This window comes from Nipponia nippon, unplaced genomic scaffold (genome assembly GCF_047370975.1).
Source record: "Nipponia nippon isolate SJK-2023a ecotype South Korea unplaced genomic scaffold, ASM4737097v1 scaffold_31, whole genome shotgun sequence".
In the NCBI taxonomy this organism is placed as follows: domain Eukaryota; kingdom Metazoa; phylum Chordata; class Aves; order Pelecaniformes; family Threskiornithidae; genus Nipponia; species Nipponia nippon.
In genome coordinates this window covers 4,947,021-4,973,436 of record NW_028262349.1, presented here as the reverse complement: position 1 = coordinate 4,973,436, position 26,416 = coordinate 4,947,021, and the positions used below count along the sequence as shown (strand labels likewise).

General features: G+C 60.4%; 1 protein-coding gene across 4 annotated transcripts in view; it reads left to right on the top strand.

Annotated features, from left to right (window-relative positions):
* CSNK1G2 (casein kinase 1 gamma 2) overlaps positions 1-23,346 on the top strand; it is a 46,846-nt gene extending 23,500 nt beyond the window's left edge. For 3 of the 4 annotated variants that reach the window (XM_087769519.1, XM_087769518.1, XM_087769520.1), the window contains exons 2-12: positions 5,611-6,107; positions 13,927-13,967; positions 14,531-14,600; positions 15,025-15,173; positions 15,692-15,926; positions 16,986-17,071; positions 17,502-17,586; positions 17,693-17,841; positions 18,333-18,416; positions 22,066-22,172; positions 22,751-23,346. In XM_087769519.1, coding sequence (XP_087625645.1) covers positions 5,921-6,107; positions 13,927-13,967; positions 14,531-14,600; positions 15,025-15,173; positions 15,692-15,926; positions 16,986-17,071; positions 17,502-17,586; positions 17,693-17,841; positions 18,333-18,416; positions 22,066-22,172; positions 22,751-22,805 — 1,248 coding nt within the window. In that variant the 5' untranslated portion in view covers positions 5,611-5,920 and the 3' untranslated portion in view covers positions 22,806-23,346. Of the gene's footprint in view, positions 1-5,610; positions 6,108-13,926; positions 13,968-14,530; positions 14,601-15,024; positions 15,174-15,691; positions 15,927-16,985; positions 17,072-17,501; positions 17,587-17,692; positions 17,842-18,332; positions 18,417-20,163; positions 20,269-22,065; positions 22,173-22,750 lie in introns of those variants that run through there. The other variant, XM_087769521.1, reaches the window with a different exon arrangement.
* Positions 23,347-26,416: the final 3,070 nt, after the last annotated feature.

Genomic DNA, 26,416 nt, shown 5'->3' with positions numbered 1-26,416 from the left:
AGGCTGCTCCAAAGCTGGAGGCTTCCGGCAGCCCGTTGCCTTTCTGCTCCCTGAGCTCTTGTGGGGTGCCTGCGTAGGGATGCCCTGCTTCTCCTGCCCTCCCGCCTCCCTCCGGTGCCTCTGCTCCCACCTCGGGCTTGACTGTGCCCATTACAGGGGTCTCCTGCGGGAAGCCTGGGGAGGCTTTCCGTGACCCCTCATCTTGGGAAACCTCTGTGTCGTGGCACAGCTTTTCCCCGTTTTGTCATGAGCAGGGTTGGCTGCCGGCACTGAAGGCTGGAATACATTTTTAACTACAAACCTTTGTAGACATCATCTGGGACCGTCTGCAGCTTGCTTTAAAGATGTTGGATCTTGTTTTGTTTTAAGACTTTTGGTCTCCTTGTAAGCTGAGAATTCATCTGCCTCTTAAACTTCTAAAATTTATTGGGTTTTGGTTTCAGCTGTGTAAGGCCACCGGTTGCTTTTTGGTCTGGATTCTTGCATTGGGAGCCAGCCGATGGGTCGTCCTTTGGGACATCAGGGTATTTGTGATTATTTTTAGCTTTTAATTGGCAGTGATCTGTACTTGGAGCTGCGTAGTGTCAAGGGCTTTTCTTTTTTGTGCTCTCAAGAAGCTTTCCTTTCTCTTTCATCTGGATGCAGCTGTGTTTCTCTTTTTCCTCGCAAAGCGCAGAGTACACGGGGAAACCGGCTTCAAGTAACCATCCCAACGGCTTGCAGAGATCAGGGCTCGGTACAGTCAGGCCTCCGTGGCCGGTAGCAGCATCGCAGCCGCCCGGGGGTGCCAGCTGGTCCAGGACACCTGGACTCTGTTCCGAGAAGCGCCACGGACCTGCTCCCTGACCTTCACCAATCACTTCCCTGCTCCGGGCCGCTATTTTTTCCTCTTCTTCCCCTCTTTTGTCTTGCCCCGTTTAATTGTAACCTCTTTTGGGCAGGAACACTGTGTGTATAAAGGGCCTGGAACAATGTGCCCCAGATGGTACGGTACAAGTCCTTTCCCAGCAGCCACGAGGTTTCACTATACAGGAAAGAAATTTTTAAAAATACAACTTTTTCATCATTTTATACTTGCAAATGTGTCCAGGAACTTCCCGAGCCTTGATATTTCAGTCCAAGTCACAGGTCTCGGAGACAAGGGCTAGCACTAGAATCACAGTTTTTTCTTCTTTTTTTTAAAAAAACAAAACAAATAACCCCCCACCCCCAATCCCTTTTTTCTCACCCTCATGACTGCAGGGAAAAGCTTGTAAATGTGACTGGAGCAGAGCTGGCATGCTCCAAACCAGATGGCAAATAAAAAGAACCCAGTATTTCAACAAAACCAACATGAACCCCTTCTTCGGGTTTCAGATGATGGCTTGAGTGTAGTTTTGCCCCCTTTATGGTACTGTTAGTGTTTTTGTGGTTCTGTTCTGGGGAGGTGCTGAAGTCGCTTGCACTTGTCTGCAGTTTATTTCGCTTTCAGGTTCCCCTGGCTCGGAGCACTTGCATTGCAAACGCTGCAGGGCAGTGCTTATTTGTTTTAAGACCACAGCTTGCTTTGGAATTTCTTCTACCAAACTTCAGGCCAATTTATTTTTTTTTCTTATTCATCCCCCTCCCTCCCTTTCCCCCCAAAGAGAGAAAGAAGTTTTCTTAGTCTCATCTTGCATCAGATTTGATACCAGGCCAACAAATCCAGCCTAGAAGGTGCTTTTCTGAGGCTGCTTGCCTCAGTGTGGCCCTTCTGGGTGAGGATTCCTGTTCAAAATGCAGCAATGTGCCCTCAGTTTTATCAGGGGCATCTTCCCCATGGTGCTGGTACCCTGGGGTGGCCAGATGGGGCAGATCTGGGTCTCTGTTGCCCATCCAGAGGCTGCTGTTTTAACAAACACAAGTTTTGCAGGGCTGTTCGCTCCAGAGCAGTGGGAGTCCTGGGATTTTACCAAAGGTTTCTGTTTCTAATTAGGTTGTTCTCAATTTTAAAGGCCAGGGATCTCTTTGTGGCACAGAGTGGAAAACCTGACCAGTCACTGACACCGCACAGAGAGGTGGGTCCCGTACGGAGGTACTAACAGACGTTGCGTCTCCTTGGCGCTCTTCGGATGCAAAAATAGATTCCTCCCAGCCCTCAGCTCCCTGCGGCTCATCCACGGGGCAGGCTGGTGGGCAGAGTTTGGAGGAGCATCGCTTGCCCTGGCCTGACTCACACGGATGTGGTTCAGTGACTTCCTGCTGCTCTGACCACCCGGCTTTGGGAAAGGGGGAATTGCAGCCGGCTGGCACGCAGTCCCGGCACGGGGGTCAGTGCCGTGGCCTTGCCGGTCGTTGCCCTGGCCCAGCTGCCCGAAATCGGGGTTTGGAGCTGGGCTCTTTTGGGAGGGCTGCTCCCCAGGCCAAGGCTTGCTGCGCAGGCAGGGCTGGAGAGTTGCGTTAGGCTGCTGCCTGCGATTGTCTGGGCTGGGGGAAGACAGCACAGTCTCCCAGTGCTTGCAGGAAGCAGTATTTATTTTTTCCCCTTCTGTTAGGGCTCTGTCTCGCTCCATTGTCTGAAATTCCCTTGCAGAGACTGGCCCATAACTCTTTAAAAAAAATAATTGCAAGCACGGGGCTGGAGCTCCCTTGGCTCTGGCTGTTGGCTGCCTGACTGTGCAAACAGTCTGGGCCTGAAATCCCTCGGGACTGAACATAAAGGTCTGATTCAAAATGAAAACGGGGTATGAAACAGCATGGCCTGTGCATCGCCGGCTGCCTCCCCTTCCCTGGTGTGTGGCAGGAGCCACGTCTGGGAAAGGTGGCTCCCGAAATGCCTGGGTAGGGCCGTGCTGCTCCAGGAGCTGGGAGGTCACGGGGGAAATGGCTCCGCGGCGCCCTTGTGCGAGGCCAGCAGAGGTGGAGACGCGCGAGACGGGCGGGAGGGCACTGCCATGCGCCGAACCCGGGGCGGAAATTATCGGGGGAGCAAAGAATGAGCAGGATATCACGTGTCGGCCGTGTGCGCTCGGGGCTGGGGGAGAACAAAGCGCGGGGAAGCCCTGCTCCACTGCCGCTCCCACCGCGCTTCCTGCTGGCACGGGACGGAGACCGCTGGCTGCCGGGGGAAGGGAGCGTCAGGGCAGGAGCCAACCTGTAGCTGCCTGCGTGGCCTTTAGGGAAGCTGGAAGGCTCTGCGTGCCTCAGTTTCCCTCGGCCGAGGTGTGCTGGGTGCAGCAAGATGGTCCCCAGGTGTTGGCCTGCCAGTGGTGGCCTTGGAGGGCCAGGCTGCTCGGTGCTGGGGCTGCTGTGCTCTGGGGATGCTCTGGGGGTGTTGGCCTGGAGGATGGAGCCTGTGGGGGAAGGAGGGGGCTCCCACCCCAAGTGAAAGCCTTGTTCCCCTGTGCTTGAACAGGCAGGTCCTGCAGATGGGTGTTGTGCACCCACAACAGCCCCAAGGGGCCGGGCCAGCACCCTGCACCTTCGGTGCCGGCAGTTCCGGTCCCTCCTGGAGAGCAGCGGCATTTTGCCAGGATGCTGCGGACAGGGCGTGGTGGGCCCTGGCGAGGATTTGGTGTCAGGAGAGGACTGGGAGCAGGGCAGCCCCAGGGAGCAGCTCCCCTGCCCACGGACCCTTACTCAGCCAGTCCTTCCCCCGTGCTGAGCTCCAGCTTTGGGTGTCTTTTTCCCTCTGTTGCTCTTAGGCCCTCCGCCGTTTCCCCCCACGCACCCTTTAGGACAAGAAGCCTTTTTTTGTTATTAATAGCTATTGAGAGCCAATAAAAAGTTTTATGGGGTTTGGCCAAGCGTCAGGACTTGCAGTGTGCTCATTTCCTGGAGTCTGAGCACTGGAGGGGCGTGGGTTTGCTTGTTTAACCCGCAGGTAATGAGGCCGTGGCAGCAAGGGCTCTTGGTGGGCGTCACGGGAGCCCGGAGAGGAGCGGAGGAAGGTGGTGAGAGGGGGAGCGGACAGGGAGGGGTGGGGGCTGCCTCCCTGCTCGGCTCACTCGAAACGCAGCAAGGGCTGAGCTGGGAGCAAAACCAGAGCTGACGAATGCTGGGGGCTAAAGCGGGGTGTGCGTGCATGTGTCGGTCTGTCTGTCTCTCACGTGGCCTCACAGTGTGCACCCGGCTCCTGCTTGACCCTCTGCGCTTTCCAGCCCGTGTTTAGCTTCCTGGCTGTCCTGCTCCTGGCGCACTCTGGCTGCCTCCTGCGCCGGCATTCCTGCGAGGAGGGACCGAGCCTGACCTCCCCCCAGGCAGCTCCGGTGGGAGTCCTGGATGGAGGGAGAGCACGGCTCCCTCTTGGGAACCTCGTTCCGTGAGCATGGAGCTGGTCGATGGTACTTGTCATCCCGCTCCTCCGGAAGGGAGCGAGTGGCTGATTTGGCCTCGATGTTGGGCTGTACCTGTGTGAACACGGTCAGCTGCATGGGGAGGGCTTGTGCGGAGCCAGTATCGTAAAATCATAGAATAGTTTGGGTTGGAAGGGACCTTTAAAGGTCATCGAGTCCCACCCAATGCAATGCGCAGGGGCGTGCACATGGGAAGGAGCTCCCTGGTTGAAGGCGCTGAGCTGAGTCCTGCCTGTTTGCGGGGGCTGAGGGGAACCCCGACTTAGCCCACCGCCAGCATGGGGCTTCCCGCCAGCCTCACTGGGAAGTGCCGGGAGCTGCGCACACGAGATCAGCAAGGTGCTGCGTACCACTGAGCAAACAAGCATCCGTGGCCATCAGTTACTCCCAGCGAGCGTCACAGCGGCTTTTGCCCAGGCTGCAGCCAGCAGCCCTGCTGGCCACCGTGCCTCGCTCCAAGCTTTGCAATTAAAATCGAGGTTTGTTTTTGAGAGCGGAGGAGGAAGAGGCGGCAATCAGGAGCTCGCCGTGGAGGCGAGCGGGGTGTTAGTAAGTCCTGGGTTCCTGTTTGCCGGGGTCTGTTTTACCCCAGTCTGGCAGGCCTGGGCCATGCCCCACACATGCACAACTGCTTAGAAACCGTGTCCTCTCCCACGCGTCCTGGCGCGGGATGGCTGGCTCAGAGGTCCCGGCCCAGCCGCAACGGAGGCTGGTGCTGGGGCGAAGTGCTCTGACTCAGCTGGCCACAGCCTCTGGACCCGCAGGGACCCTCCTGGCAAGCACCCGCCTGGGGAGAATATCCTCTTTTCACTTCATAGGAAGTTGCACGCCTGGCGTAGTTTGCCCTGTCACGCAGTGGTTTACGTGTGTCCTCTGCTCTTGGAGACTCTCGGGCCTGACCAGTGGCAGCCTGGCCCCGAGCACCTCGGCTGGTGCCTCCGAAGGTCTCCCTGCTGCCAGCAGCCCTTCCCCGCGGGGACGTTGTTCTCCCCACGTGACTCGCTGCTGGCTCCTGGAGATGCTCATCAAGCGTTTCACCTCCTGCCGTGGCCAGACTTTTGTTTATTCATTTATGCCAGCATCTTAGATGTGGGTCGCCCTGCGACGGTCCTGATAACCCCAGCTTCTCCCACCCCTCAGTTGCGGCACCCTTCATCGTTCTGGGAGTTCCCTGTAACGCAGGGATGGTGTTGGAGGGGCTCTGCGAAGCTGGGGGCAGGAGCCTGGAGCCCGCAACCCCTGTTGTCCTCTGCCTCCTTGTTTCCTGGCGCTAATTTTCTCCCTCTCCTTTCTGCAGCTGGGAGACCGAGGAGCCACGCTGGGAGGACCCTCTCCGCAGGATGTTCTCTCCACCAAAGAACTCCCTGTAACAGGCGATGATGACAATCCCGGCGGGACCTTGGAAAGCACTAACATTTCAGTAGTCCAGCACCCGTGGGTGGCCGCTTATCCCTCCTTCTCCACGCCCCGCCCTCCCATCGCTCACCGTGATGGTGTATTAACCAAGAAGAACCCTGCTTCTTTTCTCCTCACCCCTCAACTTTCGGCAGCTCTGGGATTTGTATGGCAGCAGCGTAACCGTGGAGAGGCCGGGGTATCACAAACTTATGGATTTTGATAAGAGAGGAGGGAAAGGGGAGCTGGAGGAAGGTAAAAGGATGTCCAAGACAGGTGGAGGAAGGAGCAGTCATGGAAGCCGGAGTGCTGGAACCAACTCGGGAGTCTTAATGGTGGGTCCCAACTTCCGGGTTGGCAAGAAGATTGGATGCGGCAATTTCGGGGAGCTCCGTCTAGGTGAGAAGGATCTTCTTCTGTCTTCGCTGTAACTACCTGTGCAGGGATTGCCCTGGCACCCACCTCCTGCAGCAGGAGGAGCTGGCACGCGCCTCTGACCATCGGCACCAAGGCTGTTGACCAGCCATGCGGTGTTGAAGCATTGCACAGCCCTTGCTTCCTTCGCAGTTTCCTTTTCCTCAGCCCCTTTACACCGTGCTTGATCTATCAAAGCCCATCACAGCCTGAAGGTCTGATTGCCAAGGTGTTTCCTATCTCCTCCCCATACCTATTGCTCTTCGGGTTTGTCAAGGAGAGCGTTACCGTTCAGTCCTGTCTGTTGGAAGTGGTGGTGACCCACGCAGGCGTGGGTGTCCCCTCCCAGTCCAGGAACGCTTAGCGAGTAACGTTTCACGAGATGCCGCTGCGCGCTCACCAGATCTCGTCCCGCTTGTGCGCAGGGTGCTGCCCTCCCGCTGCGCTACGTGCCTCAGGAGAGCAGATGGAGAGTGCGGGCCTGTGAGGTGTTCGCTCTGCTGGGGCGAGCATCTGGGGAGGAGAGTCAGTATTTTATCCTGGGTGAATTCTCTGGTTGTTTCAGAGACTCTCCTAAAATTTTAGGCAGGGGAGAGAGAAAGGGCTGAATAAAACCCAAGCACCTTCCACAGTCCCTTTCTATTTTGAACCTAGTTTATCAGGAAACAGTTCAAGCAAACTCTTGTTTAGGGGGTGGGTGGGTTGCTCCTCTCCCAAGGACTCGGCATGCCCCAGGAGGCTTTCAGCAAGCTGTTAACTCTTCGGTTGGCATCAGGCAGCTGGGTGAGGCCTGGCAGTGCCAGGCACCGCTGTGCCAGCAGCGCAGTCTGGATGTCTCCAGGAATGTGCGTTGGACGTGGTGATGGAGTCTCTCTGCCAGGCGGAGCGTTGGCCTTGGCTGCGAGTGCTTTGGGAGAGGTCTTGTGCCCTAGGAAGAGGGACGAGAGCCGGTCCCCAGAGCAGGCTGGGAGCCTGTGAGAGCCGTGGGCCTTGTGGCTCCGCGGTACTTTAAGCAGCGCCTTTTCAAACCAAGCTCTGAGCTAAACCTGCAGTAAATGTGGTCGTCTCGGCAGGCTGTTTGCGTGCAAAAGGAGCAGGAGGTGGGAGGCTGTGGGGAGGTGCCGCTGGCAGCCCCAGCTCAGGCACTCGTGCAGAGGGTGGGGTGAGTTTACCCACCTCGCTGTGCCGCCTCTGTCTGTGGGGAGTTAATGTTAGCTCTTCCCAGCATGACAGACTGGCTGGTGCCAGCCTAAACCATCCTGTTCCTGAACTCCCCGATGGCATCGCCGCTTAATTGCAGAGCTTGGGAAAATGCTCTGTTTAAAATCCAGCCAAGTGGTTCCCACATTCAGCAGCGGAGGGTCTGTCTCTCCCGGTGTCGTGAAGAGCTCTGATCCTTTCTCCAGACCCAGGTATTGTGGAAGGAGAGGTATTTAGGAATTTTGCCGCACCAGCTGCTCCTTTCGCTACCCAGGTGGATCTGGACACCTCCTGGGGACGTGGCACCTCCTGCTGCCGGTGACTCCCTGCAGGGCTGGCTGGGAGCGGGTAGACGGAGGGCTCTGAGCTGTGCAGGGTCTACCTGAGTCCTTCTACCTCCTTTTTGCTGCTTGCCAGTGAATGTCCCACAGTGGGTACGTGTTTCTGGGTGAGCTATCCTCCAAGATCCTGCTCTAGTCTGAACAACGGGGGCCGTGGCTGTTGCTTTGTCTGGCATGCTCAGCACTGAGGGTTGGCGTGACCCCCTGCCTTGGCCTCCCCCTCGCGTTTTGGGGACAGCACTGAGGTGGACACAAGTCTCTCGGGGATCTGAGGAGCGTCTGTGAAACTGGCAGTCCAGGTTGCTCAGAGCGGAGCCGCTGCAGGGACCTGGGAGCAGTTGGGCTCAGTTTGCTTATGGCTGAAGGGACAAGCAGGGAGCTCTTGCTCTGGGGCTCTGCAGCGGTCGATTCTCACTGTGAGAGTTTGTCCTTGCCACCAGCAAGAGAAGCTTCTAGTCCCTTCACGTGGTTTTCCTGCCCTGTCACACCCTTTAGTGCCTGGCTATAACATGGTACAGGCCCGAGCACAAGATCTCATCACAGCAGTGGAAGCCACAGCTATGTGGCTTTTCTCCTAAAATCGCATCTGTCTTCCTTAGGTGTGCCTCTGAACTGCGTCAGGGCTCAGGAATGCTTTCAGGACTTCACAGAAAGTAGGGATTCCTCCAGACTGCAGATGAATGGTGAGGGACCAGAGGGATCCCGCTGTGAAGTGGTGGCATGAGCAGGGATGCTCCCCAGCTGTTGCTGAACGCTCAGTTTTCCCCTGGGAACGGAGTATTCAGTCCTTGAGGCAGGCTGGTTGCAGAGGCCAAAGTGTAGCTCAGTGTTTAAAAGCTGCTTTGGACTTTTTCCTTTCATAAAAAAAGCCAGGAGATCTTGCAAAAACATGCTAGGAGGTGACTCCTCCAGCTCCCAGCGGTGGGGGATGGAGGAAGATGTTGTCTTCCTGAAACAGGTAACACTGCCCAGTGTTACCCCCGTGCCGAGAGGCAGGTGCCGATCTGTCCTTCCAGGTGCCTCAGCTCAGCTGCCCCAGATGGAGACAAGTGTCCTCCCAGGTATGGAGGTGTCCAAAATCAAAAGTGATTTGTTTAAAAATAAAATAAAAAAAATTTGGCATAAGGCAGTTGTGGGAAGCCAGAAGGGGAACGACTTGGGCAGGAGTTCCTGGCTGCCAGAGCCGTGCTTGGATCCCACCCCTCCGTGTTCACGCTGGCCTTGGCATCCTGGGCGATACACAAACGTAGTGCCGGTCCCCCTCCCAGTCAGGCGGCGCTGCTGGCCCGTTCCTCGCTGTATGAGCACAACTGGAGAGCTGGAGCGGTGGTTGCCGCAGCCCTCTCTGCAAGGGCTTTGGGGGGATCCGTGGGGCAGGTTTAGGTCGTGTAGGTGGTGGGTCCTGTTACCTCCTGGTCACCCCATCCTGGTGCTTCACCCTGAGCTGGGCAGGGCACCGTGCCTCGGCCAGCATATCCAAAGTGCTCGTTCCTCCCCCTGCCAGCCTGCAGCGGTGGGCGAGCTCCAGCCCAGCTCCTCCTGGGGCTTTCCAAAGGCAGCCCTGGGCAGCACCTGCTGCCTGCAGCCCCCCGAGCTTCCCCCCTGCCCATCTTCTGCCTGCAGCCAGCCCGCCTCCATGCCAGGGCTGGATGCTGCCCTCTGAAACACAAGGCAGGAGGAAGCTGGTGGCAGCGGGGGTGACGGGAGTGTGGCTGGTGGCTCGTGTGCCCTGGCACCGGGCTACGGCTGAGCAGCAGGAGCCTGCAGCTCGGTGCCTCTGCCAGCTCCCTGTGCCCCTGGGAGCAAGGCCAGCACGTACTGCTCGCAGCGAGGGTTTGTTGGAGCAGGCCCCTCTTAGCAGGTCCTTGGTGGTGCCTTGGGGTGGGCTGGGATAGGAGAAGAGGAGGAAAACCCAGACATTAACCAGAAAGGTCAAAAATGATCCCAAAGCACCTGGGTGGTATGCAAGCCTCCTTCCCTAAGCTCTGCCTGGTGCTGGGCTGCGTCGCAGCCGTGCTTTGGAGCCCGGAGCTCCGGTGAGGCTGTGCTACGGAGCTGCCCTGGGGCAACCTCAGCCTGGGGAGGGACAGGGACTCAGCAGAAGCTGCTGCTTCTGTTCTTCCTGCAATAAACGTCCGCAAATGTGCTTTTTGCAGCTTTGCTGTGCTCACCCCTCTCCCCCAGCCTCATGCATTCATTTCTAATGGCAGCTTGGAAACACAGTGGCTGTTTTCCTTCAAAGTTAAAAGCTGGAAATTAACTTATTTTTAAAAAGTAAACCCAGCATTTTGGAGGGAAGAAAACGGGGGCAGGGGTGGATCCTTGTGCTGTGTATGAGCCAGCAGCAGGTCACTACTACAGCTGGGCTGGGACCATGTCCCAGATGAATGGTCACGTGCGAGAGCTGGGGACATTCCCAAGCTCTTTTGAGCTGTGGCTCTCACCCCTGGCCTGGGGACTCGCGGGGGGTTACTCCTCGGCGGCCACAAAAGGTACGTTCAGAAAACGCAGGCTGGGCTCAGCACGCTGCACGTGCCACCCTTCTGTCTTCAGCTCCGCAGAGACCTCTGTACGGGAGCACGTATGGCGAAGGGCTCAGCCACCTGTAAAAGCGGCTGGCTGGTCGGAGCCGCAGACCCACTGCACGCCGGCAGCGGCTCACGGGCGTCTTTGGAATAGGCTGTGGGAGAGAAGAGCCCGCGCGCTGCCTGCTGACTGCTCCTCAGGCCTCCCTTGCTAATGGCTCACGCTTGTTTTTCCTCTTGGTCTTTCAGAGCCTCCTCTAGGGCAAGGTCAAACTCTAAAATAACTTCTTTTTTTTCCCCCCGATGATATTAAAACCCAGTGCTCCAAGGAGCTGTCATTGCTTGGACCGATGCAGCTTGTGTCGCCAGGGCTGCGGTGCTTGGAGTGCTGGGCCGGTGCCCGGCTGCCTTCGCAGCAAGCTGCCTTCTCCCGCGCTCCTCAACTGCATCGCCTGGGGACTGGAGAAGCCAAATTGCTGGTCCTGGTGCCTAGGTGTGACTCAGAGCCATAGCAGACAGAGGCTCCTGGTGCGGTGCTGCGCCCCGCGCTGTGCCCCAGCCGAGGGGCAGCGCCAGGCAGAGGGGCTGGCACAGGGGGAGTCGCTTGGATGGGGACCCGGCTGGGAGCCCGGCGCAGAGCCTGGCTTCTCCTCAGGCCACCGTGATGTGCAGGAGCAGGTGCCGGACCGCACCGCTGCCAAATCCGCCTTCGGGACGGGGATGATTTGGGTGTTAGCACAGGGTTAAGAGAAAGCCATGTCCGGCTTTTAAATGCGATACGGACCCCAGGTCTGGCCGCCTCCTCCAACGGGTGGCTTTGGCTCGGCTCTGATGGGACACGCCGTGTCTTGCAGGTGCTGGCAGCTGGATTCGGAGGCGCCGCCAGCACCGAGCTGGGCAAAGGCCTTTCTGCAAACGCAAATATTTGCTTTGTGCTGCTCACCTTGCCTCTTTTCTCTTTTTTTTGCTTTCAAAAACACCTTTTCTGTGAATCCTGCAGTGCTGCCTGCTTGAGTCCTCCACTGGGGCAGTCCATGGACTCCAACACGTTTTAGGTGTTGAAGTTATCATCGTTAGTGAACGCTGGGCAGAGCGGGTGGCACGGGGGCGGCTGCGGGAGCTGCTCCGGCAGCTGGAGCAGGAAGGTCCCCAGTGTGGGCCAGGCCGGGCTGGAGGAAGGACCCCCAGCCCTGCCTCCTTGCTCTTTTGCTTTTTCTTCCCTGTTTTTTTTTTCTCATGATAGGCCCGTTCTGCTCTTCGCTCCTTTTTCTTTATTGGGGAGGGGGAAGAGGATGGTGGTGGTTAGACAGCAGCAACGGTCAGTGTTCTCTTGTGTGTCCCATCTTTTCCATCAGCTTTGTCCAAGCCCTCTGAGCATTACCGGACAGGATGAACCATGGGGTTATCAAATGATTTGGACTTGTTTCTTGGGCTGGGAGAGGGCTGCCAGCTCCCAGAGCGTGTTTGCAGGTAGCTTTCTGTGCCAGCAAACCACGGGGGGGGCCCAGCGTGGTGGGAACAGGACCGGTGCCACGTAACAGGGACAGGGGTGGACCTCTCCGAGCACAGCCCTGCTGGGGATGCTCCTGCCTCCTTCCCTTCTCCCTCCCTGCTGTGCTGGGCCGGTTTTGCAGTGCCCCGGTGGCAGGTATCCTGCCATGGTAGTTTTTGCCTTCTTCAGACCTGGCCTAATCTCAGGGAAAACCCAGCTGTGAGTTTTCTGGTTGCATGTTACTGCCCTGAAGGCAGCAGTGATTTTTTTGGACTGAACTGTACAGCCCTGAGGCCGGAGCCCACCTTAGCCGGGGAGCACGTGGGGACCCTGTGCCGTTGTCATGGGCAGGGCGATGCCTGGCTGGGCTCTGCCTGACCCTGCATCCCGGCCGGCGCGTGGGGCTGTTTTGCTCTCCCTTGCAATTGTTTGCAAAACACAGAAGTCCTGGTGCGTGGAAGATAAGCTGCCTGCACACGCTTCTCCTCCCTGCCGGCTTGCTGCCTTCTCTCCCTGTTAAGTCGTTGGGAGGTGACGTTAAGTCGTTGGGAGGTGACGGCTCATGGTGGGGACGAGGGGGCTGCACTGGGCTCCATCGGGCTTTCAGTTCTTCCCTGCCCCAGCCAAGTTCCCAATGAACTGAGGGTTTCCTTGAGCTCTCTGGAGCCATGCATGGGTCTGGGGGATATCGCACCTCCTCCCCAGGAACTGTCGGTCCATGATGGGCCAGAAACCCTGGGTCTGGCGTACGCTTGTGTTAGCCAGACGTTTCTCCCTCCCTAATCACCTACTTCCTAATCACTGTGAAGGGATTTGGTTTTGCAGAGGCAGGAGACAAAGTGGCTTGGCGGAGGTCCCCTGGGATGGGAGAGGGTCAGCCAGGCAGCAGGATCGAGCCCCTCCTTGGCTGCAGAGCCCGTCCCTGGGAGGAGCTGCTCCATTAATATCTCCCATTCATCCCTCTTCCCGTAATCCTGCCTCCGACTCTGGCGCTCAGCAGCTGGCTCTGATGTCACCCGGCGAGGATTTATTGCTGCTTCAGGTGGAGAGCAGCAATCGGAGCAGATGAAATCTTATGCCAGGAGGAGCTTGTTCCCTGAGCAAATTGCTTGGAGAAAATCCGAGGAGACAGATGCAGCTCCATCAGATACGCACATGCCAGGCAGTGGGATCGCGTGTCTGCTGGCTCTGCTTGCCGTGGAAGGGGACCTGCTGCGGTTAACTCCCATCTCCCCAGTGTCCTGGAGGGTTCTGGCAGAAGGGGCACTCGGATATTTTTGCAAACCTCTTTAATCTTTGCCTTTATGGATGGGGGCAGAGGTTGCACTGACGCTTCCCAGGTGTAACACCTTCCTCCTGCCCTCCTGGCTCTCTGGGGTGAGCAGGGTGATGTGCAGACACCGTTAGTTCAACCTTTCTGTAGTTACGGGTGTGGAAACTCCCGTGAAGGTGCTGAGCTCTCTAGGAAGTCATTTGCAGGGTTTTGGGGTGGCGTGGCTGCCCTTTCAGCTCTCCTGGGCACTTGGAGGCAGTTGTCTGTCCCTCCCCACAGCGCATCGGTGCCTTCAGCTGCTCCTTGTACGGTCTGGGCCGGGCTGTGGGTCGGCTCCTGTCTTCCCCTGCACCCTCAGGTGGGTGGGAACATCCCAAAGGATGAGGTTGAGCCGCAGGTGTCATCCCCAGGAGTGACCCCAGCCCTGGGGAAGGGATTTCCACCTACCTGCGGTGTCTTGGAACCACTGCCAGCTGCAGTGCCTCGAGGAGCCCCAGTGCTCGTGGGGGTCCTTCCTCCCTGCCATCCTCTGCTGGTCCCGCTGCCCACAAAGCAGCATCCCCCAGCTCTGGGAGCCCTCCCAGAGCAGGGCAGCCCCTCTCCATGCGGGGATGTGGCTGGGAGAAACAGCAAGTCCCAGCTTGGTCCTGCCTTGGCCAGTCGCACCCCTGCAGGCCTGGACTGGGATGCTGCCCCTCCCAGGAGACTTGGCTCCAGCCCCCCAGCAGCCTGCCCATCCCAGAGGAATCCATGTACCCCAGCTGGGGGTAATTAACAGGCATGTTGCAACTCCCAGCAGTGGGTTCCTGCTCCCGCTCATGCCTCAAGGCCTGTTTATGTGCTGAGGGAGTCACCGAACCTGTTCGGGATGTTCTGCAGCCCAGGAACCCTCAGGGGACTGCGGCGGGTATGAAGTGGGGTTAATCCAAAGGCTCACTTGCTTTCAATTGCCTTTTTTGTGTTTCTCCTGCAGGAAAGAACCTCTACACGAATGAATACGTAGCTATCAAATTGGTGAGTCCCTCCGTGGTCAGGGCGGTGATGTTCAGGCCGCCTGGGAAGGAGGTTGTTCACCCTCCCCAGGCTGTTAGAGCGGGTCGAGCCGCGTGGGTTGCGATGGGTGATGGATGGGTGGCTGCGCAGGGAGCTGTGCTCACTGCTAGGAATTGAGGGCAGGCGAAGCAACACACGTCATTGCAGGTGGGGTGATCTGGGCCCAGGGAGAGAAGAGCTGGGTCTTTGTTTCTCCAGGACTTCGCTGTGGCCTGTGCTGCACTCAGCTGGTGCCAGCAGCAGAAAGATCTCCAGGAGAGCGTGGTCCCCACTGATACCTGCTCCCATTAATGTCTGCCCCAGCACCCGGGTCTCTCTGGAGGGGGTGGGTCTGGCTCCCATGTGGGCTGGTTTTCTCTCACCGTCCCCTGAGGCTTCACCTCCATTTTATACCAGTTTTTCTCAACCCAAAATGCTCTCAGTCCAGCTGCTGCCAGCATGTGAAGGGGGTCTCTTGACACCCAGACCTCCCTAACGTCCTGCTCCCTACAACAGCCTTAACTGTTCTCCTTCTCTCCTCCAAGGAACCTATAAAATCCCGGGCCCCCCAGCTGCACCTGGAGTATCGGTTCTACAAACAGCTCGGCAATGCAGGTATGGGGCCGGGAGGAGCTGCCACGGGGAGCCGGCCACCCAGGCGGCACGGCTAGGAAAGGGAGGCTTCCTGTAAATGTGACTCTGCAGATTCACTCCCTGGCATGAACGACTCCTGCCCATCTGCTCGGCTGGGAGAGGCCGATTTTACACAGAGCCACGTCTAATCTTTGATCCCTTTTTATTTAGTTCTTTCCCCCCACCTCCCCCGCAGCAGTTAGACATGCAGATGGAGCTGCCTCCTTCCCCCTCCTGCCAAGAGCAGAACCAAGCTGTCTGCGGCAAGGAGGGAGGGCAGTGCAGAGACATCCCCCTATCTGCAGCCCCCCGTCCCAGCTCCAGCAATGGCATGGCCACAACAGCATGGCCGTGTGCTGCTCAGCCCCGTTGCAACCCCCGACAGCCCCTGCTCCATCTCTTGCAGAAGGAATTCCTCAGGTTTACTACTTTGGCCCCTGCGGGAAGTACAACGCCATGGTGTTGGAGCTGCTAGGACCCAGCCTAGAAGATCTCTTTGATCTGTGTGATCGGACCTTCACGCTCAAGACCGTCCTGATGATTGCAATCCAGCTGGTGAGCACAGCACCTCCGCCTCGCCTGCGGCTCTGCGCGGCTCACCCCGGCCCGCCTGGCCGCAGACTGCCCTGGAGGAGCAGGGTGATGCGTGGGCACGGCCGTCAGGCTGCGTGGGGACCCTGCAGGGAAGGGGAGGGGAAGGAGGGGTGAGCCAGCACCCGGCGGGCCACAGGAGACACTGCCTGCTGGCACATCCCAGACTGCCCCCTCCACACCTTGCCCTCTCCCTGGTGCAGGAGGGCTCTCCCTCACCCCCACGCAGCCCCTCTCTAAGCACAGCCAACCATCTCTTGCTGTGTGTCCGAGATGCAGCCGGACTGAGGCTGTCTCCCAGGGCTGGAGCACCTGTTGGGCCCATCCTTTCAACCCAGGGTGATGTACGGGCTGAGGGGAGCAGGGTTGCTGGCTGGGGGCGAGGCAATCGGAGCAGAGTCGGGCCCAGGGAGGGGGGTGCACGGATGCGTGCAGGATGCACGGTGCATCTGCCGTGGTGCTGACATCTTCTGCCCCCCCAGATCACACGGATGGAGTACGTCCACACCAAAAGCCTGATCTACAGAGACGTCAAGCCAGAGAACTTCCTGGTGGGGCGGCCGGGCAGCAAGCGGCAGCACACCATCCACATCATTGATTTTGGCCTGGCCAAAGAGTATATTGACCCCGAGACCAAAAAACACATCCCCTACCGAGAGCACAAGAGCCTGACAGGGACAGCACGCTACATGAGCATCAACACCCACCTCGGGAAAGGTGTGTGCGCGCCGTGCGGCCAGCCCTGCCCCTTGGCCAAAAGGGAGAGGGAAGGGGACTGCAGGGTGTGAGCTTCCCCATGCCAGAGGGACAAACTGTCTCTCCTGCTCTCCAGCCTGGGATGTTGGCACAGGACTACCATCCAGAGGGATCTGGACAAGCTGGAGAGGTGGGCCTGTGTGAACCTCATGAGGTTCAACAAGGGCAAGGTCCTGCACCTGGGTCGGGGCAACCCCCACTATCAGCACAGGCTGGGGGATGAAGGGATGGAGAGCAGCCCTGAGGAGACGGACTTGGGGGTACTGATGATAGATGAAAAGCTGGCCATGGGCCGGCAATGTGCGCTCACAGCCCAGAAAGCCAAGCGTCTCCTGGGCTGCATCCCCCGCAGCGTGGCCAGCAGGACGAGGGGGGGGATTCTGCCCCTCTGCCCCGCTCTGGGGAGACCCCCCTGGAGCCCTGCGTCCAGCTTGGGGGTCCTCAGCACGGGAAGGACATGGAGCTGTTGGAGCGGGGCCAGAGGAGGCTACAATAAATGATCAGAGGCTGGAACAGCTCTGCTGTGAGGAAAGGCTGAGAGCTGAGGTTGTGCAGCCTGGAGAAGGGAAGGCTGCAGGGAGACCTTATTGCAGCCTTCCAATACTTAAAGGGGGCCTACAAGAAAGATGGGGATAGTCTTTTTAGCAAGGCCTGCTGTGACAGGACAAGATCAATGGTTTTAAACCAAAAGAGGGTAGATTTAGACTAGATATAAGGAAAAAAATTGTTTATGACAAGGATGGTGAAGTGCTGGAAGGGGTTGCCCAGAGAGGTGGTAGATGCCTCATCCCTGGAAACATTCAAGGCCAGGCTGGACGGGGCTGTGAGTAACCTGACCCAGTTGAAGATGTCCCTGCCAGTTGCAGGGGGGAAGGACTGGATGGCCTTGAAAGGTCCCTTCCATCCCAAAGCGTTCTGTGGTTCTATGATTCTGTGACTTGGGGTGCTGCAGGGTCTGGCAGGGACAGGGAAGGTGGCTGTAGTGGGAACGTGCCCGTGTCTCTTTTTTTCTCCACGCAGAACAAAGCCGCAGGGACGACCTGGAAGCATTAGGGCACATGTTTATGTACTTCCTCCGTGGGAGCCTTCCTTGGCAAGGCCTCAAGGTAACTGCCAGCTCCCGCTGTCCTGGGCACGGCTGCCCTGTGGGTCCGGCTCTGCCCTGGCATGGGCAGCATCGGGGTGTGGGGAGGGGAAAGCTTTGGCCCGCGGGGTGTCGGAGGGCTGGCACCCCGCCAGATGCAGGGGCTGTTGCTCTGAGCTCTGTGCCAGGCCCTTGCTGTGCTGAGCGGCTGTAGGTGTCCCCCTCTCTGTGTCCCTCCCGCTTTGCGGGTATCCCAGCTGCTGGCACAGTGGCTGTACTGGAACCGCACTCCCCAGTGTTCACCTTCCAGACTTGCCCTGGGTGAGGGGATTCCCTGGGAACCTGGAAAAGGGGGACCAAGAAACAGTTCATAGTTTAATGGCACCTAGTGCCTTCCCTGCTCCCGGGGATGTGCCGGGCCCTCGTGCTGACCTGCTCCTTGTCTCTGCCAGGCTGACACGCTAAAGGAGAGGTACCAGAAGATCGGCGACACCAAAAGAGCCACTCCAGTGGAGGTGCTCTGTGAGAACTTCCCAGGTGAGGGCTCTCTGCATGGCCTGTCCCTGTCCCCAGCCGGGCCCCAGAGCCCACCGGCCTGGCATCTTGTCTCCCTGCCCCAACTGAGCTCGCTCTGTCCCCGCAGAGGAGATGGCCACGTACTTGCGCTACGTGCGGCGGCTGGATTTCTTCGAGAAGCCTGACTACGACTACCTGCGGAAGCTCTTCACAGACTTGTTCGAGAGGAACGGTTACGTGTTCGACTATGAATACGACTGGGCAGGGAAGCCACTGGTGAGTGGCGAGGGAGCGAAGGCAGGCAGAGGGTGCTGGGCCCCAGGGTGCCCGAGGGGCGGTGGGAAGCGTGGTGGGGAGTCAGCATGGTCTGCGGCAGCAGCCAGGGAGGATGCAGGTCGGCAGTCGTCCCTGCCCCGTATGTCTGTGCCCAAGAGATCAGCTCTGCCAGTCCTCACTGGACACCAGCAGCCAGCTCCAAGCTGGAGCTGTTGTGCCAATGAGTTAAAGCTGTGACACAGAAATTGGAGGCTCCTGGAGCTAAGGGGAACCCAGCAGTCGAGTTGGTACCTCGCTTTCTGCCATGGGCCCCCTCCATGGGCTCGCTGCAGCCAAACACCAAGCGTGGAGCTGCTGGGGCGGGGGTGGGGGCTGGGATCGGACCCCGATTCTGGGGTGTTTTGCATGTTTGGCCAGAGGTTGGATCGGGGGCGCGGGGCGGCGGGAGGGCTGCTGTGCCGTGGCTGATGTTGTCCTTGTCGTGTTCCCAGCCCACCCCCATCGGCACGATGCACAGCGAGGTGCAGGTGCAGCCCCCGAACAGAGACAAAGCACAGCCACACACCAAACACCAGGTGAGTGGTGGCGCTGCCTCGGCTGGGGCACAGGACCGTGGTCGTGCACAGCTCAGGCTTCTGCTCTGCAGACTCAGAGCCCAGCGGGGCCGCTGGATTGGAGGCAGGGACTGGGGCATCCTTTTTTCCCCAGTGCTGTCTGTGGGAGGGCTTCCCCCCGCAGGTCTGGGTCTGTGGCTAGCAGGGGGACCAGGGCAGCGGCCCTGGGGCAGGCGGCCTGGCAGAAGCCGGAGGAAGCAGCCGTAGGAGGCTGTAGCACGGTGGGGAAGTGCTAGGCCTGAGCTTCAGCTGGCAAGCTGCAGGGTTTAGCGCTGGCCGCTGGGTGTGGGCGCGGCACAGGCTGAGGGCAATGTCCCCAGTGCCGCGTCCCCGTGGGAGTAACTTGCTGCTCTGTTGATGGTGCCACTTTCATCAATGGGACGGGGACACAAGACAAGGGAGAGGGCTGCCTGGCCCTGGGGGGGATTCACGGGGCAGCTGGGCAGCGAGCAGCCCTGTGCTGGAGAGCGGGGCTGGCTTTGCCCTGGGAACCGGCAGGGCACGTGGGGCTGAGCTGGGAGCAGCCCGGGGCAGGGAGACGGGCAGAGCTGTGCAGGCAGCTCCCTGCCTGGGTCGCTGTGGGAAAGGGGCTGGGCCGCCCGGCCGTTCTCTGGTGCCATGGCCTGTCCTACCCTGGTGCAGGAAACACGGCTTTGGGACTGCTGCCATCAAAAGCAAACCTCACGCGTTTCCCCAGCAGTCCCGTACAGACCCTCATCCTCTTGCCTTGAACCTCCATGGGGAGCAGAGCACCTGCAAACGGGCTGGAGCTGAGGGTGCAGCACCCTGTCCTCCCTCACCCATCTTATCGGCCCAGCGATGCTCCTTGCTGCTGTGGGCCGAGCACAGGGAGCCTGGGACAGCCCTGGCTCTCGCTGGCCAGCAGCTGGGCAGCGCTTCCTTAGGGAGAGGGCGATGTCTCCAAAGCACCTCTGGCTCATTCCTGGGAACTTCCTCCCAGTAAGATCTGCTCTCTGCCTCCAGCATCCAAGAAATGCCATGTTCGTCATCCCTTCTTGAGGGCAGTGGGAAAAGCAGAGCAGAAAACTCCCACAGCGTGGGAGCAGTTTCCAACCAGGGGATGCAGAGGGGCTGTGCTGTGCTCAGAGTGGCAAGCGCTTGGCAGCAGGGTGCTCCCGCGCTGTCGGACAGCTGAGGAGCCCGGTGCCCTTGAGGAGCAGCACAGCTCGCTTCCTCGCAGTCGCCCCGCAAAGATCCGCGTCGGCCTTGGAACATTGCGCTCACAGGAGAGCGGCCGGCAGCGTCGCCTCAGCCCGGCTGCACCTCCTCACACAGCAAGTGACACTGCTGTCCGAAATGCAGCCGCCGGCCCTGCGCGGGTCTGGCCGTGCTCTGCGGGGCAGCGTGCCCTCAGCTGCCCGGAGAGGACGTTCCCGGTGCGGAGGAAGAGCCCAGCTCCATGGCTGGGGGTTGCGTGTGCGCATGTACGTGGCAGGGAGGATGCAGACCCACGGCGTCACCGCAGGGACCGCTCTGGGGAGCCGCCGGGATGGTGCTGCCCGCGTGCCCTCCGCAATCACAAACTCGAGCTGCTCCGGTCATGTTTTTGCTTTTGCATGTCTTATTTTCTCGACTCCTTTTGCCACTCTTCTCCCTGCCCCTTCCCTCCACCTCTCCCTTCTCTTCCCCATTCTTCCTCTTTTCTTTTATTTCTTTTCATTCTGTTCCTCCTGCCTGTCGCGAGCAGCCGCCCGAGGGGACGGAGTTGTGGGATCCTCAGGCCAGTGGGCAGCCTGCCGAGGAGCCTTTGGGAGCTCACCTGGCAGCCGGCAGGCTCGGGGGGTCCGTCCAGGTACATGCAACCACGCGCCGAGGGCAGGGGCGGGCGCGGGAGGGAGCAGAGCCAACCTGCGCCATGCGACCTGCCCACGCAGCCGGGCGCAAGCCGTCGTGTGTCTGCCGACCGTGCCAGGGGATCAGCCCCGTTCCCCTGCCCCAGGGCGGCATCGGGGCCACGCATGCCTGGGGTCTTGCCTAGGCTGCAACACGTGGACCCAGGGGCTGTGCTGCCCTGTCCCCGTGGTGCGTGATGCTCACGGCTCGCAGACGAGGCTGGCGCTGCTTCCCGGGGGCTGCTGGGCTCCCTTAGTGCTGCCGGTGGGACTCGGAGGGCGGTTAGAGATGGACAAAGCGCTGGCTCCGTGGCACTCAGCGGCAGGAGCACCCGTGTGGGCATCAGGCTCTGCCCCCAGTGCTGCTCGTCCCAGCAGTGCCGGACAACGCGGCCTTATCCCATGTGGGGACTTCCCTGTGCCTCCTTGTTTGACTGGAGTGACGGCTTCGAGCCCTGCTTCTCCTCCTTTCCCTGGGCAGTCCTCGGCCTCGTCTCCCTGCCTCGGTCCTGCACTTGCGCCGTCAGCCACGTGCTCGCCGCCCTCGCAGCCTTCTGCCCTCCACCGCTCGGCCCCATTGGGCTGGTGGGATCTGGCCCACACGGATGGCAGGGCATCCATGGTGGGTCCTCCCAAGCTGGGCCTGCGCTGTTTCCTCCGTCTCTGCTTCTGTCCCCGCCGCTGCTGCTCGTTCCTGCTGCTCCACAGTGAATCTCTGCTGGTGCTCAGTCCTGGGCTCGGGCCCAGCTCCCGCCGCTGCTGTTGCAGGGCTGGGGCAGACCGTGGGGCCAGCTCGCGCTCTGCCCCGCTCCTCCCGTACCGCGTCCTTCCCTGCCACAGCGGCTGCTCCCTGCTCTCGCTCTGCAAACCTCCCCCCGTCCTCCGCCTGCGCCCAGCACTGCAGGGGGGGTGTTGGTGATGCAGAGGGGGTCTCCGGGCTTGTTTCGGGGGGCTGTAGCTTGACGTAGCCCTGCCAGCTGGGCACTGTGGCTGTCAGATGGCAGCTCCTCCACAAGTCTGGGTAAGGCCGAGCCTCCTCGCCGGGTATGAGCAGCTTGGCGATCCTTTGGCCTGCGCATCCCCAGGGAGCTCCTGGCTTTGCCTGGGGGCAGCGGGCGCAGGAGGGGGGATTCAGGCAAGTCCCTGTTGCCTGTGCCAGCCCCGTCCTTGCTTTGGTGACCTGGATCTCCTCCCGGCCCTGGCACCACACATGGCCCCGCTGCCCCGGCGAGCGGGCAGGAGCTTGGGGCACCTCCAGGCTGGCAGGAGCCCGCAGGGTGGGCGCTGGGCTGAGTCCCACAGGGCCTGGCGGTGTTGGGCCTTGGGGCTGGGGAACAACAGCTGTGTCCGGTTGCTCGGCCATGGCAGGGTCTCCTCGGAGCTAACAGCTTTGCGGGGCTGTGTCTCTGGGGCACGTTGGAGCTGGCTGCCGGTAAGCCCCTCTCCCGGTGGGCTGTGCAGGGGTTCCCAGGAGCCAGGATCCTCCCAGAGGTGGCGAGGTGACCAAACCCCTCTGTCCGTTGGAGCTGCTTGGGAGCGCTCAGCACCGAGGCCAAGTGCTGCTGTCTGGGCAAGGGCACCATTCTGCTGCCCTGCCTGGGGACCTCAGTGCTCCCGGCTCGCACAGGGCTGGGGGGGCCGTGCCGCCTCCTGGGGCTGCACCTCCCCGGGACGCAGCTGCCGCGGGGCAGGGGACGAGGCCAAGGAACGGCCTGTGCCCCGCGGGCTGCCCCGTGCTGACGCTCGCCTCTCCCCAGGTGATGAGCTCCACCAACGGAGAGCTGAACACGGACGACCCGACGGCAGGACATTCAAACGCCCCCATCACAGCCCCCACCGAGGTGGAGGTGACAGACGATACAAAGTAAGGACACAGCCCCGCTGCCTCCCCCTCGCCGGGGCCGGGACGGACGCGGGTTTCGGCAGCTGCGCTGCGATGCCTTGTCCAGCCCCCTCTGGGGAGGAACAGCACAGCTCCAGAGCAAATAACTACTGCTTGTCCCTGGGACCCCACGAGGGGTGGCCCTGCAGGGCCACTGCCACCCCCAGCCCCTTCCCACCTCGCCCTGCCCGGCCCCGGGGCTCACGCCTCCTCCTCAGAGCCAGCGCAGAGGGGCACGCACGGATCCGGGGCCATTCCCTCTCCAGGAGCCCCTGCCTGGCCACAGCTCCGGCCACTGGCATTTGCCACGGCTGGCATTGTGTGCCGTGGCCAGCGTCACTCACCCTGGTCCGTGTCACTCGCCGTGGCCATCGCGGTGCTCCCGGTGCAGCCCCTGCCGTGTACCAGAGGCACTTCCCGGAGCAGCTCTGCCCACGTGCGGCTCACCAAGATGCCGAGGGGTTTCCATTCCCCTTTCCACCGGCTCTGCCCTGACCGCGGGGGCGCTGAGCCCGTCTGTGTCCAGGCTCAGGCGCTGACGGGGTCCCCTCTGTCCCCAGGTGCTGCTGTTTCTTCAAGAGAAGGAAGAGGAAAACCACCAAGCGTCGCAAGTGAGCTGCCGGGGCCGGGTGGAGCGGCGTGCGCGATGGCTCCTCTCCCTCTGGCCGTGGCTGGATCTTGACCTGTGGAGCCGGCGGCGGCCCCTCGGTTTGGACGGGGACGGGGGGGGGCCGAGCCAGACGGCCTCCCCCAGCGCCCCACGCGCAGGCGGGGAGCGGGGCCTCCCCAAACTGCTTGTCCTTTCCTCCGCCACTCGCCCAGCGCGTGGCCGTTTACTCGAACCAAGCCCGACTTCGCTGAAGTTCCTGCGTCCGTCAAAAAGAAGAAAAAAAAAAAAAAAAAAAGAAGAAAGAAACGGAAACAAACCCACAGCGTCACTTGCTTTTGAGTCTATAACTAGTTTGAAAATGGGGATCAACTCTACAGACTCTGAACCGTCGCTGTCAGAAGAAGCAGAAGACAATTTCAAGAGCAGTGGGCTGAGGAGGAAGTTAATTTTTTTTTTTTTTTTTTTTTTCTGTTGCTTCTTTGTCTCTTAAGTTAATTTAAAGTGAGTCTCGGTGCAGAGTGCTGAGTCGTCAGTCTTTGACCGTCATCTTCAGTGTTACCGAATTCTGCTCTTCCTTTAGGCCCCCACCCCGCGTCCCCGGTGGGTTCCTCCCCCGTCGTTAAGGCCTGTGGTGAGGAGTGGCGCGGTCTCCGGTACGGTGAGAAGTGCTGGGGTGCGTGCGGGGGGCGGGAGGGAGGACACGCGTTTACACTTCATTTTACGATGCACTTTTGCTAGCAATACGGGCGGCGGCTGGGCCTGCCGGGAACAGGTCGGTGACTCCCGGGGGACGCGGGGACAAGGACAGCCGGGCACCGGCCACTGCCAGGGCCACCTGGCCAGGACCAGAGGGAGCCGTGAAGGGAGGTGGCAGAGCGCGGTGGAAAGCCAAGCAGCCCCATCTCTGGCGCTGGGATGGCGTAGGGCTGGGTGTGCTTCCACCGCAGCTTTAGGTATTTGCCGCAGCGTTTTATCGGCCTCTGTGGTTTTACAGACCGTTCGCCGCGGGTCTGAGCCCCCGAGGGCCCCGGGGCGGCAGCGGGCGCAGGGTGGGCCGTGGCGGGCGGCACCGCGGGCAGCATGCAGGTACGCGGTGAGCGTGGCCGGACAGCGAAGGGCGTCGGGGTGGTCCGGCGCTGCCGGTGTGGCATCCTCCCGCTGATCCTGCGGCGGGGGAAACTGGATTATTTTTGCCACTTACACATGGACACACGGACACACGGACACACGCTCTCCCTGCTCCTCACCACCCCAGGGCACTGCAGCTTTCCCACGTGCCTGAACCCGTGCGCTGTTGTGTGTACTGCTCACGACACATCGGGGGGGGGCGGGGGGGGGCACACTTCTCTTTACCAAAACCTTGGTGTTCTGCCCCAAGCGGGGGCTGAGGCTGTGCTGAGGCTTTTGGGGGTGGGGGGGAGGGAACCATCTGTGGCTGCTTCGAAACATTTGTCCAAACCGACCGTCTCCGGCCCCGAATCACGGGCGGGGCGGCGCCAGCCTGGGAAGGGGGGGGGGAGGGGGGTCACCCTGTCCTGCCTGGGCACCCATGGGCGCTGCGGCCGCCCATGGGGCCCTGCGCCGTGGCCTCTCTGCTTCCCAAATTCGGGATTGACCCCGGCTTCGGCTTCTCCCGGGCCGTGGCAGCCAGGGCAGCCCCAGCTGCTGCCATGTCCCCCGGCCGCGGTGCGGGGGTGATGTGCAACGTTTGGCCGCGTTTCCCCAACGAGGCAAACGAACAAACAAAAATTTAAAAAAAATCGCCTTAAATTTTCCCTGGAAGCGGCCCCTTCTCCGAGCGTCGGCTCAGACCAACCCAAGCGGAGGCCGAAGAGGAGCCGCGGCGGGGAAGGGCCGCGGCCGCGGGGGCAGCCGGGGACGGCGCTGCGGCCCCCAGCCTCGCCATCCTTCCAGCGAGGAGGCCAAATACTGCGATTGTACGTGAGGGCGTTCGTTCCATTGCGAGTTTAGTTACTGCTTTAAAACAAAGTGTACAGAAATGGCATTTAAATTTCTCTGATGCTTCCTGGAAGCCATAGAATTTAGGGGCTTTTTTTTTTTTTTTAATAAAAACAATTAAAAAATAAAATTTAAAAAAAAAAATCATCTTCAGAACCCTACGCTTTCTTCTGCGCTTGACTGCTTGGCCCTGAGGGTGGGGACATAAAAAAAAACACCAAACCAAAACGTCCCCTCATTTCTTTTTCACGTGAAGCAGCCGGGGGAGAGGCTGCGGGGTCGGGAGCTGCGGTGGGGCCGACGGCTCCGGGCGGCACAGGGCTCCCGCCGGATGGGCCGGTAACTCCGGTAAAAAGCGGGGACGGCGGTGGTGCAGGAGGGCAGCTCCCAGCCGGAGCCCAGGGCTCGGACAGGGGGGGTCCGGCCTGAAGGACCACAGCCCCGAGCGGGTGGGGGAGCCCTCGGCCTCGCTGCCGAGGAGGAGGAGGACAGGATGGGCCTCGTGCTTGAGCCACGGCCATGGCACCTCGTGCCCTCGTCCCGGCTCCACCGCCCGCTGCTGCCGGCCCCTCCGTGCCGGCAGCTGCCCTCCCGGCCTGCCTGCGCGGCCAGAGCAGGGGAAGAGCCCTTTACACCCCCTCAGCGACCCGGACTGACCCCTGCAAGGGCCAGGGCCGCCTTTAGGGCGTTTGAAGTCCAAAACCTTCAATCGAGGTTAAAGAAATTCAGGCATAAAAGGCCAGGGTAAAGGTACCACACCGACGGAGGGGATAACGCCCGCTCCGTGCCCTCCCGCTCTCTTCCCCCCGAGAACCAGCGGTTCTGTAATAACTGCGCTCCCCGGAGGCCTGGGGCTCCCCAAGCCGCGACTCACGGCCTCTCGGGGCTCCCGGGGAGCCCGGCCCCTGCCGCGCACCGCGGAGGGGAGGCCGAGCACCTCGCACCCTCGCCTGGGGGAGAAGGGCCAGGAGCCAGCGCGGCCCCACTCCGCCTGCCCCTGAGGTGCCGGCGGCTGTCGGCTCTCTTCAAATCATGAAGAAACTTCTGTAAAGACAACCTGAATGTCTTTATTGATTCCCTATTTACAAATCACAAAGCTGGCCAAAAGCAGAGTGTGAACACTGAACGAGAGCATCGGATACATTCATCAATACAGCACGGGAGTCGAGACAGCCCCAGCTCCGCTCGGAAGGTGACGTGGTACAACAGAACGTCTCATACTTTTGGGAACAGGCATGTCCAACACTGAGTTACATTCATCTATCTACAAAAGCCAGAATTGCGTCAAACTGCGTAAAAGCCGTCAGAACAGAAGTTGCTCGGGCGTAGCTCGGCTGGACTCCTCTCCCCCCCGCCAGGAGCGGCTCCCAGAGCGAGGGGGCAGGCGACGGCGGGAGGGGGCTTTGGGAAGAGAATCCACGTAACGAAGGGCAGCAAGAGCAGAGGCTGCCAGGGAAGAGCCAGCGAGGAGGCGCCCAGCCGGGCCCAGCGAGGCTGCCAGCCCTGCTCTTCCCGCAGCCACGGGCGCAGCTTTGCTTCTTTCAAATTCCAATTATTTCCGCTGTCGCCGCCTGCCTCCAGGAGCACCTCGAGGTGCGGGGCCCCGGGGAGGCGCAGGCCCCGACGCGGGGCTCGGGCGCCCGTAGCGAGGTTCCCA